This window comes from Asterias amurensis, chromosome 4 (genome assembly GCF_032118995.1).
Source record: "Asterias amurensis chromosome 4, ASM3211899v1".
Lineage (NCBI taxonomy): Eukaryota > Metazoa > Echinodermata > Asteroidea > Forcipulatida > Asteriidae > Asterias > Asterias amurensis.
Window position 1 is genome coordinate 4,416,067 of NC_092651.1, and position 19,609 is coordinate 4,435,675.

Genomic DNA, 19,609 nt, shown 5'->3' on the forward strand with positions numbered 1-19,609 from the left:
TCATAATAATTATTCATTCAATTCTCTCCATGTCATCAATGATACTGTAAGTACCTCTTGTACTAACTCACCCCCACCCCTCCTTCACAGTCAAACTAAGACGGATAAGGTTTCCCCACACAACGGGGAAATCGACATGAGTTTTCCCATCCAACGCTTTAACAAATTACCGGCCCGTCTTCCTACACAGACTCTCTGTTTGTTTTGTGTCACGGCTCCATGAAATGTGTATACGCCGCTCTAAGAAAAGAATATACAATCCGCGGATGATGGCATTTTGCCCATCTTCACCGAGTGTGGAGTTTGATTGATTTAGGGCAAAAGCTTTTTAGATAGAGCGGGGAAATATAGAAAGAGAGAGGGGGGATGTTTGTCTTTGACGGAACGACAAGACGGGAAGGTTGTTGGCCCGTTCTCGTCGCTGTAAAAACACAATTTGCCCGATGAAAAGAAATAATAAAAACATGGACTTTGTAACTTTTTTTCTTAATTCGTGAAAGGACAATATCTCGTGTACTTTGAGGTCTTGAAATGTTGTACACGGGTAGAAGTTGTGCGTCGGCAAACTGCGGTGGACAAAATACTACTTTTCCCAGCTAGGCAACATGTGGAATTTGTGTAATTTATCCAACTGTAGGCCTACTTCATACATAAACACCTTGCATGTATTTGACAAGCAAAACATAAAACAAAATTTCGGTTTGCTTGTTCAAACTTGTTCTGAGCACCCCTCCCTCCTCGCTAAAAACAAAATGGTTGCAAACGTTCATTTTCTAAATCAGAAATACATCTTGCTTTATTTGGAAATTTACACAACTTCACATCAAACCGTTGAAGGAGTCAGAGGAAGAATATGGGATTGTTTGATGAAACAAAACCTTAGATTCAATCTGAAAGCTCTCTCATTATACGAAAAGAACCAATCAAATAAAAATAATTGTTTCTGTCTGAAATACAGTCAAGGTGCAGAAAATACCCACATACTAATTATACTTTTGTATTTGTATAGAATGTCACAATCGGAAAAAACGTGAACGGGCAGAGAATCGCTGACAAAACAACACCAACAAATTTTCTTCAACTCACTAAAACGTGACAATCGAATTGTATGATATTTTCACAGGTTGGTGGCGTGTTTATTTTAAATAACAAGAGGACGGGAGTTAATTTACGATTCATTTTTCACAATTTTTAAGTTACGCTTGCAATTTCCTTTCAAAGGTTTTCAATGAAAGGTAAAATAGGGTATTCACCAGTAAAAATGGTATCTGAAACCATTAATTTTGAGCCCTTCTTTGATTTGAGTCTATTTGTATATTGTTCTACCATATAACTGATTCATCTCGAAACGGTTTCCATGGAAACATTTTCCACCACTAAAGAAATCCTGAATGGCCAGAACCCTGAATATGTTTTAGTTTCTTGCGAAAGTACACATGGTTCTGCTCGTGAGAATTTGGTCCTTTCATCCACGTGCCCCCAAAATGAATGACAACGATGATGACATGTCTAGAAATTTAACGACAACAACACCGTAGAGTCAAGTTTAGGTATCGCGGGCATACTTTGTACCTTTCGGACTTTTTTTCCAAAGGGTAAAGAGGGAGATTTTGAAGGCCGAACGTGTCCATCCCGACTCTACGCGTTTCTCAAGCCGTGTTTTTTGGATAAATTTCGGGCTTGCTCATCCTCAGTACGTGACTATCTCCACGGAACGGGGACGTGCGAGAAAATTCAGCGCGATCACCGAGAATTTGATTGCCGAATAGGAGTGCGTGCTTACGGCTGAATTCTGGGGGACCGTACTGTCGTTAAACTCAATGGGATAGCACACAGTCCCAGACGAACACAAATTAAAAGCAGGCGGAAAAACGCGGGAAAACAATGGATCAGTCGACGCGAATGTAATGTGCAGCTCATGATGAGTAAATTTACTGTAGTCATTTAGTTTTTTTGGGAGACTGTTCCGTTCATGGCAGAAGGAATTTGAGGAAAAAACATGAACATGGGCATGCTTCAATAAGGGACTACAAAACCAAACTTATGGAGAAATAAACCTTGGTACAGTTTATGCAGTCAATATAATTGAATCTAATGGTACTAACTTAGCCATTCAAGGATGATACAGGGATCTAGACATGACGTAAAAGGTGCGAATCTCATTTGAATAGTTTGAGATCACTTTGAATCAGAATCAAAGCACACCCCTATACCCGGATTTGTGTTTTATTATTAACTTCAGGAATTCTGCAACACCAGGGCATAATTTCATGTCTGAGCTGCTTATCAGCAGGAAATATTGCTTAACAATCGTATGCTAAGCAGGAAAGAGGTGTTTTAACACAAACTATATGCCTCAACATTGCACGTTTTGTCCGTTACATTTTGTGGAGTCAAACATGACTCCACAAAATGGCGTGCCGTGCTAGTTTATACAAGGTATGAGGAAAACCGTGCAATTTCGAGGCATTTTGTGTGGATCATTATATTCTACTTTTAAAACATCTTTCTAACCATATGCATTTTATAACAAACAGTTACAAACTCTTTTCATAGACCAACTCGCCCGATCCAAGGCAACGCGTCTTGAACTCCATAGTTTTGCAATCTCCAAGGTCCATAAACTCCATGATATATAAACTGCAACCTCCAATATGTCTTACCTGTACTCTTGCTTCGGTGAGGTCTGTCTTAAGAGCCAATTCTTCCCTCTTATAGATGTCTGGATAGTGGGTCTCATTGAATGCCTTCTCTAGTTCCTTGAGTTGGGCACTAGTGAACGTTGTTCGGATACGTCTTTGCTTCCGTTTCTCGTGAAGGCCGTTGGTGGCCGAGCCTTCGTGGAGGATACGGTGCATGTATGGAACCCCGGCTGGTACCAAAGAAAGAGAAGAAAGATTAGTATGTTTGACTTAACCACAGAGCAAGGACCAGACCAAGGGGAGAGAATGATATAACTACAACTTGAAGGATACTGGTATATAGACTCCATGGATTATAGACTAGTGTAAAATATGGTGCATGTATATATAATGGAACCCCGGCTGGTACCAAAGCTAAAGAAGAATGGTTTAGGGTATTTCGTTTAACCATAGAGCAAGGACCAGACCAAGGGGAGAGAATGCGAAACTACAACTTGAATGATACTGGTATATAAACTCCATAGATTATAGACTCGTTGAGTATACGGTGCATGTCTGGAACCCCGGCTTGACCACAGAAAAAGAAGAATGATTAGTGTCAATCGTGGTTTTACCCATAGAGCAAGGACCAGCCAAGACCACAAAACCTTTTTGAGATGTGGTGGACACAGCACTACGACATCATTGTATTTGGGTAAATCTGTATACATGTACACCCTAACCAAACCAAACCAAACCAAACCAAACCTAACCAGTGCACTCGTATGATATATATGGTCCACCATGTCTTAAAAATGCTATCGTACTTTATGTGAAAAGGGTGTCCCCAAAAAGGTTCCAATCTTGAACACACATTCTAAAATCCTGTAAAGAATTCCTAAGATTCCCAAACACAAAGAAGACACAATAAGACGGTTACCCTTTGCCACATATCGAACCCAAAATGCCGATTTAAGTTGTCGTTTGTTTTGAATGCTCTTTGACCTTTTGCTCGATCCCCTATGTGTTTCATATCCGTTCGGGGAAAGTGTAAAACCGAGGTTGTGAGAGCCGAATAGTCAGGTTCCTTACATTGCCAGGGCTGTATGCTTCGTTTTTGAAAGGGCACGGGCACCAAGGCATATTCTTCTCGGTAAAGGGCACCCTATGATGAAACTGCAAATTTGTACTGGAGCATTTCAAGGGCACCAAGGCAATGTCCAGGGGACACGGAGGCAATCACCTTCGTTGCCTCCGTGAAGTATCAGGCCTGCATTGCGAATCATTGATATTACTGCAAGCAGGGGACACGACACAATGGTAAACATCCGTAAACTGAGACATTAAACAGATCTGACTTATTGCACTTTGGGTTTTTTTTCAAGTGAGGGAGAACTAAGGGGAAGTTAAAAACGAAGTATTTGATTTGTACTTATCCCCGGAAAGAAAACATTGATTGCTTTCTAGCGGAAAGCTCACTCAAAGTTCATACTATTATCAACCCTCATGAGAAACATTTCTGTCTGAGATACTGTTCCCAAGGAACTATATCAATGCATAGACAAGCTCGCAAAAGCACCAACCGCGAAACAAAGTACAGTCGTGTTCTGAAATATCACTGGATATTGGTCCCGATATACCACAATAAACAAAAGAGCCATTATGCTCAAACACAGTTCCAAAATGACATGTCATGCAAAGAGAAAAAGCTATCATAGACACTTAAAAAGTACGATATGGATGTGTACAAAATCCCCGACAAAACATACAGGGTTTAATTAAAAACGTGTCACAAAGATTATGGTGAGCTTTTCAAAGGATTGTGCTCATATTTTTCTGTAATTTATGGAGACCAAGGACATAACAAAACAGGGAAACTATATAGGTCTTCATATAGGACACAAAATGGTCATTGAAATTGCACGAGAATAATGAAGAAAAGACCCCAACACACCCTTGTCTCACAAATTGTTTGCTTCAAGATGCCTAAAAAGGGCTTCAGGCCTGAAGTATTTCAATATTTGACTGAGAAATTACCTCTTTCTCCAAAAACTACATTACTTCACAGGGAACCGTTTATCGCAACGTTTTATACAACCAACAGCTCTCCATTGCTCGTTACCAAGAATGTTTTTATGCTAACAATTATTTTGAGTAATTACCAATAGTGTCCAGTGCCTTTAACATAAACATTCAAACAAGTAGCACGGGGAAATCAAAGCCACGCAGCAACCAGCTAGATATTAAACCAGTACCAGGCAAAAGCGAGAGCCCTTACCCCTTCTCTTCCCAAGCACAGAGACAGAACGCAGTGACTTAAATTTAATGGGACTCCAACCCCAAACCATCCTCGTGATTAAATTAAACCACGTTCCGGTTCCTGGGCAATCGATGAAAAACTGGGTGAAATAATAGGTCAAACGAATGTATTTGTGCTAATTAGTTGCTAGTGGAAAACATGCACACACGGGCGGGGATTAAAAAGCGATTGGAAATCTGTCCTATATATCTTTTTTTGTTATCATTACGAGAGAGAAATTGAAAAACGTGTACGGTTCGCTTCGGGGTTCTGGCTTGCTCAAGAAACGCCCATCGTGGAAAAGGGCGTGGCATAATATGGTGAAATTGAAACATTCATATAGCGTATTATAATACTAATACTAGATGATTATATTATATGGATGATGACATACAGTCATCTGAAACCTATTAATCTTGAATGTGAGGTCAAAGGTGAATTTGGAAGGATCCTGACTTATAGGCTTAATGCAGATGGTTGGCGTTGATGGGAAGTAATGTGCCATCATCTTTGTCATGTTTCCTTGACCATTTGAGACATTTTGTTTGTTTGTTTATTAATTTTCACTCAAGTAAAACAAAGTCATAGAACATTGGCTTTGAAGAAAATAATACATGATTTGTACACAGGTTAACGGAAGAAAATATAAAATCTTATATTGTATGGAGATTGCACTGTCTAATTCTTATCAACTTTTGATATGATGATACGGGGCACATCTCAAAACCTAACCAGCTTTTACTTTCTTAACTCTAGGTTTTACTTTCCCATAGGACCAGTGTAGAATCTTGCCTGCCAGAATACTGAAAGAATGCGCAAGGTCACATTTATTGTAAACAAGGTTCACATGGTCTATACCCAAACCCAATAGTGTCACAAAAATGTAATCACCATATCTCGAAATGGCTTTCGGGAAAAGGGGTGTATTCATGCAAAACTAGGAATGAATTGCTGAATGGTATGAAGATATGATGGAGTTATCTTCAAGGTTTGAGTGTTTGCTTTAAAGGCAGTGGACACTATTGGTAATTACTCAAAATAATTATCAGCATAAAACCTCACTTGGTAACGAGTAATGGGGAGAGGTTGATATTATAAAACATTGTGATAAACGGCTCCCTCTGAAGTGACGTAGTTTTCGAGAAAGAAGTGATTTTCCACGAATTCGATTTCGAGACCTCAAGTTTAGAACTTGAGGTCTCGAAATCAACCATCTAAACGCACACAACTTTTTTCTTTCATTATTAGCTCGCACTTTCGACGACCAATTGAGCTCAAATTTTCACAGGTTTGTTATTTCATGCATACGTTGAGATACACCAAGTGAGAAAACTGGTCTTTGACAATTACCAATAGTGTCCAATGTCTTTAATGCTAAACATGGATTGTGAAGCGGGGGGGGGGGGGGGGGGTATCATGCTAGGTGAACGGTGCATACTGCGGAATGATAACATGCTTGAATGATAGGGTGATCAGTAACGCGTAGGAACATCATGTGAGGCGCAGGAGTGAAATGAGATGGAACGAGTGAAAATGTCAAGGTCGGGAATAGAAAGTGAGATAGAGTAGATAGAGTAGAGAGAGAAAACTGTGGGAGATCACAAACATGGCAAAGTGAGCAATTGACATAGATACCCACACCGAGTACTAATGGATAGGGGGGACCACCTCAGTGTTTGATACCGTGAGCACGACGCTCTAAGCGGCAGGGCCAGGTGGCGTGGAGACCCAAGCCCCGCCCCGCAACACGGTGAGGGAGTCGACCCCTTTTAAGTCTCACAACAAAATCTACTTCCGATCGGCGATTTGTTTTGATAAGGTTTGTTTACATTTCAAAATGGAATCAAATGATTTGACGCGAAAATAAAGGCTTGCGACTGTGTCGATATTTTGTATAGTGCAAAACTCATTGCATTGACGATGTGGGTAAAAGAAGCTCGCATGGTATAAGTTATATACTTGAAAGCAAATGGGACAAATCAGCAATTATATTAACTAAACAAATTACTAGATTTAACGAAATAACAGCATAAATGTTTTCAGTTGATGTTTTTCTTGCTTCATAGTTGTTGTATGATAGTTAAATGTTTCATTGCAAATCGTCAATAGTACAATTTATAAACATTAGGTAGCTTTCAGGTATTTAATTTCCTAATTTGGAAGTTACGTTTTCACCAAGAATACGCGCCGTTATTTTTCATCATTTGCCTGGGGCGGGGTGGGTGCAATCCTTTGCAATTTACGGAGTCAAATAGTCACCGTACGTCCTAGCAAGGTCAAGCGATAGCTCGAAACATACATTGACATCACCACCTCTCTACAAAATACAACATATAACTTGCACACAAAAATTTCTGTTTCTAGGGCAACAAACTTTCAGATCTTTCCTCTATCTTTTGTTTTGCGTTCCTTCCGCGGAAAATGTGAACTTCCACTCTTTTGTTTTGTTCGCGCGTGAACCCCACCAATAGGAAACCGCTTCGGTAAAACCCAACAAAACAGTCGACAAAACCCATCATTGCATTTCCCACTTTCTCTTTCCCCCACAGACCGGAAAAAATGCCTCAATTGTATTCTTCTTCTTTCCATTACTATCAAAAAACACCTTTCAGTCGTGTTTTCTGTGCTTTTTTCGAAGAGCGGTGAGGAGAAGGGGGGGGGGGGGGGAGAGAAACTCTCGCGGTCTTTCAATTGCAACGTGACCTTGGATCGTGATGGCGTTTTGACTTTGAGTCACAAAGGAACAAAGGGCCGCGTTGCAGCCTCCCCAGCACCAAGCCCTTTCACTATAGGTAAAAACGCTAAGTGGTGTGTACGAAGTTCGTAAAAGAGCGGGGGATTTTTTCCCCTCTTTGTTGAACAGATGCAGAAAGAAGTAGTCTGCTCGGACGGGTTATTTATTTTGTCTTCTCACTCTGTCCAACCTCTCTCTTTTTCCCTCCCCTCTCTTCCCAACCATGTTATTGTTCCTTGATTTTTCTCTTTTCAGGCTTTGTTTTTTAGCATCACAATCGTTTCCCCATCGGGGAATAGTGCATCAATTAAACTGAAAGGAGTTTGTAAAGAATTGGTGCGACTCGTGAACAAAAGCCCGATTATCACTTCGTATTTTTGTTTCCTTTTTTCAGTTTCAAAATGTAAACGATGATTTAAGTGTAGAGTGATTTAAAAGCTGTTAGCCGTCTCACTTTACAAAATTCATGCAAAGGTAGAATTTCTCGAAAAGAAAATGGGGAAACTAAACCGAACCCTTTTACGGACGAATGTAGTCTCTAAAAGTTTGTGTTTTATGACTTTTGAGACGGAAGGATATAAATTATTTGATTTTTTTTTTCCAAAATATATCAGTATAAACCACAAGGGAAACTGACTGGGTAAATTTTGAAATGAGATTTGGGGTTGTACAAGAGTCAATTCTTTGTTCAACCTTAAAAATCTTCTTTTTTTTTCTTCAATTTGTTTACAAGTTTACATTTGTTTTATAGTAGGCCTACATTATTTGTTGTTCAGAGTTAAGTATAATTTCTTATGAATATAGTGCTTAACTTTTTGAAGGTAGGCATTGAGTATTTGTTGTTTAGAGTTAAGTGTATTTTCTTAAGTACATACCAAATTTCGTTGATGTTTTTTCTTTCTTTAAGACGACGTAAATGCCGAAGGATTTAATTTGGCTGTAGAGTGCAAGTGGACATTTTGCAAGGGATTCAACCGGCGGGCAGCTAGTTCATTGTACAGTTTAAAAAGACCTATCACAAATCGAACACAGAGACAAACAAAATGGAAACTTCAGACTTCAAAGCTTGTATTTCTCTGAAAAGATTGAGCCCCCTAAAGCGTTTGTGTAGGTCTGACATGCAGAGGTGAACTGCGGTGAAAAAAGGGAAGAAAAAAATGGTCTAGCGGGGGAGCCCGCTGCTGGGCGTCCGGGCACAGAGCGTCGACGGGCCCCATGACGAAGCCGAGACGTGTTTATCAAGCTGTGATGCTCCGAGGCTTTTATACTCTGTTTGACCACGGTGCCTTGAGAATATGTTTGCTTTAAAGGGTGGACTTTACTGACGTGACTTCTTCAAAAGGAACACTTGATTTTTTTCAATGGACTTCAGTTTGAATTTGTGAGTAGGTTTATGAAAAATAGGGCTATATCCGGGGTTCGAGAATTTATACAATGCTCGCGATGTTTGGATTACTTAAGAAAACTCCCCTTCGGTCATTGAAGACATTTACAAAATGTATGAAAAAGTAACAACTTCAGTTCCTTAAACTGTCTACGATTTGAATATTAAAGCAACAATTGTGAGTAAGGCATAATGCTTTACCCATACTGATAACTCATTTTCTAAAATGTCGACGCCATTGTCACTGTTTTAAGAAATCTTCATATCGTATCCTAAGATATCAAAGTACATCATAATCAGATTAGTTTAAAATTAAACACACAAAAGCTACTCTCAGATTTGATATTGCACTTATTTTGAAACATGTCTTGCGTTTGCAGAGTGTAGGTATCCAGCCCTCAAAATTACTTTTTCACTGTACACTTTAATCAGAATGATGAGCATAGTCGATTCAATTCTACTTTCGCATTCATTTCCACTTGAATAGGGAACTAGGTCCCCTTTCAATGCAATACATAGGTACAATAAAACGGGGGAATCGTTGCGAGATTGATTAATCTTTTGTGATGTTGAAAGTCCCCAATGTGAAAGCCCTGTTTGAAAGGAACAAACGAGAGTTAATCCCAAAGTACGGACCTAATTTTGGGTCACTTCGATACTAGCAGTCGCCGAAAGACATAAAAAGGGTTATGTCACGATCGTGGGTTTTACATTAAACATAATTAAATCGATAAAACAACTTTAATATTGAGTGAAAACCCACATATTGTTTGTTACATTTGATTAAGCAACTGATATGAGATATTTTAATTTCATCTCAAATTTTGAAATGTTTGTGAAAAAAGTACCATTGAACTTCAAATCGAAACTGTCGAACATCACACTGTGTCAATTAATGTGTTTACATAATTTCCACAGGTTGGATGTGTGATTTTGATTTATATATTTATTTTTTACATAAGTACATATCATTTATACGACATTCAGAAGACAAATGTTGGAAAAAAAAATCATCATTATAGATGTATTAGATCCACATTTGCTTCTTAAAGATGTGATAGTTTAATGAACCAAATTTTCCCAATACAACAAGTTTTAATTATTGTGATTGTGAATTATTTTATGAAGACACTTTTGACCGTCCCTTTAACTGCTCGGCTTTCCCGTCCACAAGCCAACAAATCATGTGAATGATTTTCCCCGTTCGGCTGACTAAAGACTGAGGTGTTTTTTCTCTTTATATGTCCACGTTGCAGTATTCCTTACCTTCCTCTTCAGAGGAAATTCCCCCGGGAGCCAAAGCGCTTAGAGGCCCCACGAGCTACTACGCCACAGCGCGCTTGTGTGTGCAATCACCCGGACATTTTCCAGAGGCGGTTTTGGCACGTTACGTATCTCCCAACAGTAGGGAATATTCTACGCTTTATGAAAGTGACTCTGGGGCTAAATCTCAATTTCATATTGTTTTGATATTATTCTCAAATGAGTTTAACAAAAGTTGTTTTAGCAAAGGCGTGTTGGAAGTAGTGTATCACTAACAAGCGTGTACCGACCATTATGGCTAAACAAAATATTTAAAAAATATAAATGTTCAACAAATTTTATTTACGGCATATCCTTTTTGTGTCAAGTTTCACAGTAAAATTCGCAACTGTGTTACTATTTCTGATTACCTCCAGCAAAAAGGCACATTAAGTTTCCAATAGAAAAGTTTACATTAAAAAAGAAGGATTGAAAAAAAAATGTTATGTTATTTTGTACTCCTATAAAAGACTTAAGGAACAAATACTAAACAAACTACATGTATATAATCTAGTATAAACCCAATACAGTGTTAAGGCAAAATTAAAGAACGATGCCTTTTCACTTATACACAGACATCAGTTCAAATCATGACTCAAACGGAATAGTTCAGAATTGTCAACCCCGGCTTGGTCATGTGGATATTTGTATGGCAGAAATTTACATAATACAACGCCTATTGCATAAAACATTAAAGAGAAACGTATTGCAATACAAGTCACAGTTACAACACAGAACATCGCCAACACTTGTGAATTTTCGTGCAACAGTAAAACAAAAACATGCAAAGTATGCATGGGCTTACATGTTAAACCCTTAACATAGAGTCCTTTCATACATGATATGAAAGAGCTGACTACAGTGACTTAAACATGACGTCGCCATCGATGTCTGCATGGTACCCTGCATGCAATAGCAGTTATAAATGCTCGTCCACATTACACATAATGGGGACCAGACTTTTGCGATATAGTCCAAGCCTATTATTACAGTGGTTTGAATGTGAGGGAAATGTCAACGATAAAGGGTACGTTCTGTGTTGGTGTAATAATGCCAGGCCTCGAACTTCGCTATTGAAGGGGCACAGCATTTTTTTCCCCGGTAGTGGTAATGGGCATGAGAACAAAAATGTAAATTTGTACAGGGACTTTGACACAGGGCACCACAGCAAAAGCACAGGGCATCACAGCAAAAGCACAGGGCATCACAGCAAAAGCACAGGGCACCACAGAAAAAGCACAGGGCATCACAGCAAAAGCACAGGGCACCACAGAAAAAGCACAGGGCATCACAGCAAAAACACAGGGCACCACAGAAAAAGCACAGGGCGCTGCGGTGCCGTGGTTGTTATTTTGAGGTAAGCGCTAAATACAGACCATATAGGCCTATGCTGTGACACTAAAAAACATCTCACATTAGCTGTCATTGAACACTTTACTGTGTTTTTTGTTTTATTCTCGTGCTAATTGAAAGAGGTGACATTGTTTGTGACGAACAAACAAACTCAGCTCAACGAAAAAAACAATCAGGAATATAATTCAAGTTAATTAAAGTACTCAAGTTTTGTTGCATGTCAGTGAACATGTACAAGAGAGGGACAAAAATAATAAGGAAATGAAGCATGTGATGAAATTAAATTGCTCCATCGACGGTATGCTTAATGTATGAGACGCTCGAGTAGTACCAACTGAATAGTCAATAAGTTACACAACACAACATTTACACACAAAGTACACCATGTCAACATAGAACAATACAACGGGCTTTAAAACAGGGTGAAAAATCGGCCTACCATATTGTTGGGATGACGGCGAGCGACCACTCCGGTAGGCTGTGTCCATGGCAACGAAAAGAAAACAAACAAATAAGTAATGGATTTAATTCATTTGATTTTCTGCATAAGTGATAAATTAGATTGGGTTTGAGAAACTAAATATTCACAATACTTGCAATTTTATGTGATTATTCGTTGAGACGGGTAAGGCACTGTGCGCTCGATTTAGACTCGCGTATACACAGTCATGTTTACACAGTGCCGTATGTAAAACACATGACATACAAATTGTTCTATGTGGTGTTTTCGTGTACAAAGAACCATATAATGTTTATGTGACATCACAGATGTAAGATGGTACTACATCCATGTGTATTGAAATTGTTTAGTTAAATAAACACAATGAATTTCAGCTTAACGACATTGTCTGTGCTAGGTAACTGCATGTGTACAATAAGTATTGTTTGAAGCTTTGCATATAGTGTGGATAAAAATGAATAAGGTATAAATAAGAATAGTAAACTTGAGGGTACAACCATGTGTAAATCTCTTTTGTGTGAGTGTTTGCTCTGAAAAGAACCAATGTGGTCTCGACGTTTCGATCAGTATACTCTGCTCGTCTTCAGGAGAAAAATATTGATAAAAGTGGCATCAAACTACCCACTTTTATGAGAGAAACACAAAGTTATTTTTTCAATGAGATAAAATATAAATACTATTAATCAAAATGCCCTAGTAGGAGCGACAAGACATGACTTAGTCGGTATTAAACAATGACCTGATTTTGTCCTTAACAATTAGTTAGGCCAGTGAAGGACAGCACTTAAATTCATCATCGTTCTGATAGATCACATCCATTATGGTTTTTCCAAAGTCATTTAGATGAAACAATTATAGGATTGTATAGTGTATCTGAACTAACAATTCAAACCGACTACATGTATATAGTTTTCAATATCACAGACACAGAGGTAAGATGGCACTATAGACCTTTATCACGATGTCACCATCTTGGTCATATTCCCTATTTCTATCCCAGTAATGAATGCTAACATTCATTGCGCAAACATGGCACCAGACTATTATTTCGTCCAGCCTCAGTTTGGTTATAATGAGTTGGAATGGAGTAAAATCAAAATGGCCACACCGTGATAAAGGTCTATACATCCAAGTGTGCTGAAATTCTTTTAGATACATAAACATCCTGAAGACGAACATGCTGTTCGAAACATGCGATCTGATGTGCAAACTCAAGACATTCTTTATTTGTAATTATTCAAAGAAAAAAAACCTCACTCGCAAACCGACATCTCTGCCATTCTCGCACGTTTATGTATTCACGTTCCAGAGTCTATTTACACGTCATGCAAATGCCGACTTAAGTTACGGGTCACCTGAGATGCCATCCATTCGATTGTTTTATGCCAGCCAAATCATTAACCGCCAAAGGAAGTGTCTCATTATCAATAATAATTTAATTGTCCCCCAGCGGCCACCGTCGCAGTGTTGTCATCGTTGGTTGAGATGTAAAGATTAGTCGGGTAATTTGGCGTAACATGCCTGCGAACATCATTAACTACGTCAGGGTACATTCACGGTTACACATGAATTCAACCTGATCAAAGTTGATGACTGAACGCTGAACTTAAAGCCATGCTATATAGACGAAAATGAAAGATTGTTCATATAAACTTAAGTTCCATAAAAGATAAAAACCTAACAAGAGTTCGTGGTCATGTTGACATGTTGTTAATTTTTCTCAACCCACCAGTTTAGTCCCATATGATAAAAAACAAGGAAAATTTAAAACAACATGTGCACAATGCCTTTGACAAAGAAAGTTTGAAATATTCTCGACAAATAAGAGGAATAACTACTCTTTAGAAAAATTATAAAGTATGACCCCTTTTATTTATTTTTGTATAAATGACATGGGTTATTATTCACTGCTTGCTTTGGAATCGCACTAAGTAACATCAATATTTATGAAGAAACAGGGCCCAATTTCAAAAAGCTGCTAAGCACAAAAATGTGGTTTACATGAAATTTCTTCCTTGATAAAAATAGGATTACCAACAAATTTCCACGTGATTTTCAGGATAAGCAAACAACAGCTGAGTACCAGTAACAAGCAATATGCAACATATGGGAATTTGGTTGGTAATCTTGTTTTTATCTAAGGAAGAAATTTCATGCTAAGCAAATTTTTGTGCTTAGCAGCTCTATGAAATTGGGCCCAGGTCTGTAGTCAAATACCAGAAAAATATAGTTTGCATCGGGGAACTATATCAGTAATTTGCCTTGAACCTTAAAACCGATATGCAAACTATTCATAAAAGAAACAGCGTTATAAAACGTTATAATAATGCGTTTTAGTAAATATAGGAATTAACCAATATTATAACACATCTTGAGTGCGATATCTTTTAACATTCTTTGACGAGTTACGATCAGAAATTGTATACAAACCCCCAAAACAGCAAATTCTTCCTGAAATATAGAAGTTATAAACATCCACTCTGCAAACATGAGGGTATTTTTATCGGGTAAAAATATTTTATCCGCTGACATATATCTGGCATTATCCAAGTCACAATTCACTGTCTACCATTCATCTTTTTTTCTCCTTTCCGCATCATAATGGTATACCCCGCCATTTAATCACCGCATCAATTTGATTTCCTAGCGATTGCAGACGTCGAGATTTAATTTATACTTCCCATGGCCAACCAAAGTCAGAAATCCCGCATAATTTTGTTAATATCATCCGCGCGGGACTTAATTGTCTGAACAAATCATGTAATACTCTATTACGGGTATGTGGATTGAGTTATTATTTCATATAGGTCATCAAATATCACAGGGTAATTATTGTCGAGATGTTTGGTGTGTGTTTATGATGATTAACATACCACCAATGCTATTTGTGTCAGGAATTTAAGTACGATTGAAACACGCGTTTTGCTGTGTGTAGTAATAGTATTGGAGACAAATAAAGTGTGATTTATGCGTGCCGTGATTAACAACGATGGTCTCTTCCCTTGTGTTGTAAGTTTAGTTACCGAATTAAACCACAATGATGTATTAATTTGATGTGAATGGTGCAATAATTTGAAGATGTTTGTTAAGTGTTTATGATTATCAACATATACCAATGATATTTTCGTCAGTAATTTAAGTACGAATACATTTTTTATGGAGACAAATAAAGTGTGATTTATGTGCGCCGTGATTTACAACGAATGTCTTTTTTTCTTCATTTTAATAAGTTCAACTAGGCCTACTAGCTGTAAATGGCGCAACCATTTTACGAATGTTATATCGGAGATTGAGAACACAAGTCATAGATTAAACATATTTATATTAATATTTGTAATATATTTAGACAACTGACCTGTTGTTTTTGTCTGTAGTATAATCTTAGTTAAGTAAATATAGCCTTTTTAAATTGTAAAGTGCATCGAGGGATCATAAATGCTGTTTTATTATTTTATTATTAAAAAATAAGACCATGTAGAACAAGAAATTATGTCTACTATCGGTTCGTACATGTAAATATTGCATGCACTACATTTGAGTGAGCTGTTGTAGCTTTGCATAGGTGTACAGTTTTCGGTTGATATGCTAGCAGACATTTTGTTGAGTTGAACAATCCACTACAATGTGGTTTAAGTCGTAGTTCTTAACCAAAACACCACTTACTCTAATTTCAACGTACTCACAACCTAATTCTAATTGCAAATTATATTTGTCATCATTACCAAGCTAACCATCGTAGTGGCATGGCTATAGGAACTTACAGACAACTTGTTTGACCCAACCAGGTCGTACTGTGACATCAATTAGACTTGTTCTAAATCTGTCAACTCCAATTATCGTCATTAGAATTAAAACAATTGACGGGCAACAACACAAAAAAACGAATTACACAACAACCGAGTTACACATCAACCTTAACGAATCCATTTAAACGTGCACTAAAAAACGCGCCAAAACCCCTTGAAATTGGAAGTACACGGGTTGGTGCACCTATAAGCACATCCAGTAACCTCACAAGTGCAATGATAGTAGAGAATTCAACGATACATCTCATGAAGAGAGAAAATTCGTTCCCGATCGCTTGGGGACAAAATCGCGAAAAGTGCATTGCCGCGCCGCCTTCAACATTTCCCCAAATTAATACATTTTAGGAAGCGACGATGGCGGCCCCGCCCCTTCGTTTAGTGGATATTTTTACGAGCATACCAAATAACATGCCCGAGGCGCATGCACTATTTATGACCCGTGTTTATTGGATAGTCGAGAAGTGAACTATCCCTCCGACTTTCCCCCCGTCTGTCCTGGGCCGTAGATTTTGCAAGACGGACGGCGCATCCACACACTCGGAGGTGCGGCACTTAATTGTGATTCACGAAGAACCATCCTTTGATTTAGTTCGTGCGAACTCTGTTTTAAGTAATTGCGCATGATTGGTAGAGGACATCTTAAAGCGTATACGATTTGGGGCTTTGCACGGTGAACGTACTGTACTTAAAGTTTTCCTCAAGTCCATGCACTAAGGGGATGGGGTGGGACCATCACACATTCTTTACAAAATTCCTTTTTGAGAAGTATTTGCATACCCAAGCTTTTCTGATTGGTGTCACCATTTGAGGTGGCCCATTTTGTGCTGTAAGTATGTTGACTTGATTATAACAATTTAACCCAATTTTAAAAGACGGGATCGATTGGACGCACAAACTACAAAGGGAAAGGCCTCCACCAAAAGAAGAAGAAGAAAATCAAAAGCAAAAGAAAATTTAATATTAAGATTGTGATTATTTGACTTCATGTTTTTTCTCTTCAATTTCCACACCATGTTATTCATGGTTTGACAAGGTATGTTGGTATCAACAGAAATGCAGTTTGGTTTTGTTTTAGAATACACGCCTTATCATGCAGTGCGGTCCTATATTGTGTATAAGTTATATTTCATTAATTGTCTCCACATTTAAACAAATATATATATAGAATTTCGAATTCCACTGGCAAATGGGTAAAAAACTAAGCGTTATATTTTATACTAAAATACATTAGGCTTCAGCAAGAAATCTATGTTTCGTCTCTCGATGTGTACAATTTTTACTTCCAAAGAGAATGTGAGACAAAGGGACCGATTGTGTTTTAAACTTTATTTTAAACATAAGTAAACAACGCAATATCTTTGTACTTTGTGATATTCTTGTTGGTACAAAGTGTAGATTTTATTCTTCTTTTGGTGGAGGACTATTTCTTTGTAGTTTGTGCGTTCAGCCAAACTCGCCTCTTAAAATTGGGTACGTAAACACCCATTATAGAGTCAACATATCAAATTGAAAAACATTAAATCCATTTTTAACTTCTAAATCATTTGTATTTGCGCTCGAGATACGATATCACTGAGTGGGCCAAACTCAATCATTACCATATGGTCCAGACAATAGTAATCTACCAACCCAATCAATAATTTGTTGACCATTTGGGAATGACAACAGTAATCTACCAACCCAATCAATAATCTGTTGACCATTTGGGAATGACAATAGCATTAAGTCATTACTCTAACGATCGACCATAACCGCCGTATTGATAAAAATACAACCCATGAAAATAGACTGGTTCATTTCCATGTGTACATTATGACATTGTGATAACACAGGCTGAAATGGATTTCAAACCGAAGGCCATAACAAAGGCTTACAGTAAATACATGTTTGGAGCGCAGATGCTGAAAAATCACAGAGAACAAATCGAAGAACTTCAATACTACAAATAATGGCTTTGCTATACGGGTAGAGCAAAGCTACGGTGTACTCTTCTTTCCACAATGAAAATGTGTATAATATTTACTAAAGCCATGACAGAGATTGTGGCAAAGGCTTATACAGACATGCTATTTTTTAAATTGCAAAAAAAGGCAAAATGAAGTGGAAATGGTCAATCACACTTAACTTTTGTATAGTGTTTTTAAGTTTTTTATTAATGGCACTGTTTTGAAAAAGAAAAAGAGAAAATCAGCTGATAAGTTGCATGCCTGCTTATTATATTCACAGAGCTAAAAATACAACCAATCGTTGGAGATATACAGTGGACACTGACTGAGATTCTTCCCATGTGATCAGAAACACGCGTTTTTCAATCTAGCATGATTTCCCACAAGTGGGAACAAAGGCCTCCCTCAGTCAACAACTGTGTCAGAAATTTCATTACAAATTGTATGAAGATATGAATCTGTGTACATACAGCTCTCCAAAACTATTATACAGATCTTAACTACAAATTTATAGACTTTGATAAAGATTGATACAATCAATTGTTTGAAAAACAAAGATTCACTTTTCAAGACAGTGCCCTTCAAAACTGGCGCATTCCATTGACGTATCCTTTCGTACAATCATAACTCTGGACAATCAAATAACAATATGAAAGTATGAACTATTCACTTCACTTAACAACTCATTATCAATACAAACACAAGCGCTATACAATGACATGGTGTGTTGTTGGGGAACCATGGTTTGTATTGGGCATTTCTATGCATTAAAACCGATGACTTTAACAAAAGGGACCCGGGAAAAAAGGGCACGGATGACAAATTTGCTTTGATTTTCGTGTGCAAAACCAACGGGGATGACGCTAAAAAACAATGGGAAAACAATGAGACAACAAGGGAACAATGGGAGAACATAGGGAGAACAATGCGGTGTCCTCGGTATGTACCATTTACAAATATGTGTGTAAGTAGGTATACACATTCAAACCGAGGAATCTATAACAAAATAGGACAATAGGGTCCACGGTTTGGGAAAAGTCCACAGTTGGAAAACGTGAACAAAACCAATGGGAGCTGTTGCGAAACAGTTAAGATTATAAACAGATGAGGGACAGCAGGAGGTCAACGGTTGCACGCAAATACACAATTGGGTGTGCGTGTGTGATGCATATTCACCAATCAAAGCAGTGGGGAAATGTACAATTTGTAGCTTTTAAATGAGGACATCCATGGCAGATGACAGGCAAACATTATAGGCTATCTCCGCATACCCAGTTATCTGTCTTTTTGTCATGTAGTGATACGAAGCTTGTATTTCATGATTAATTTTTCATGACTGAGCCGAGTTCTCGCACAATGTCAATAAATCCCCCTTTTTTCCTGGGTGATTTTTTTTCCTCCCCGACCAGGACGCGATGCTGAGCTCTGAAAGCGTAGCGATGGGGAGAGGGAGGGTGCAACAAACCGGCGTGCGCCTCGCGTAGACCATGTATCAAGTAACGGGCAATTGGGGAAAGATCATTCAGGCGCAAGCCCTGTAGTCTAATAATATCGCATTTCAGCTGAAGTTTTCCTAATCAAACTGCAAACGAAGTCCTCCTCACGTTCACTGACAAAGTGGACCCGAATTCATCACCGAGTGGAGACTGCTTTGATTTGATTGCATTTACGCACCAAATGGGGTTTACGCACCCCAACAAGAAA

The 19,609-nt window shown here is 38.2% G+C and overlaps 1 protein-coding gene across 1 annotated transcript in view; it reads right to left on the minus strand.

Moving 5' to 3' along the window:
- Positions 1–19,609, minus strand: part of LOC139936106 (uncharacterized) — a 51,949-nt gene that overhangs the window by 13,092 nt on the left and 19,248 nt on the right. The window contains exons 3-4 of the mRNA XM_071930828.1: positions 12,133–12,171; positions 2,664–2,872 (exon numbers count right to left, since the gene is read on the minus strand). Coding sequence (XP_071786929.1) covers positions 2,664–2,872; positions 12,133–12,171 — 248 coding nt within the window. The remainder of the gene's footprint in view (positions 1–2,663; positions 2,873–12,132; positions 12,172–19,609) is intronic.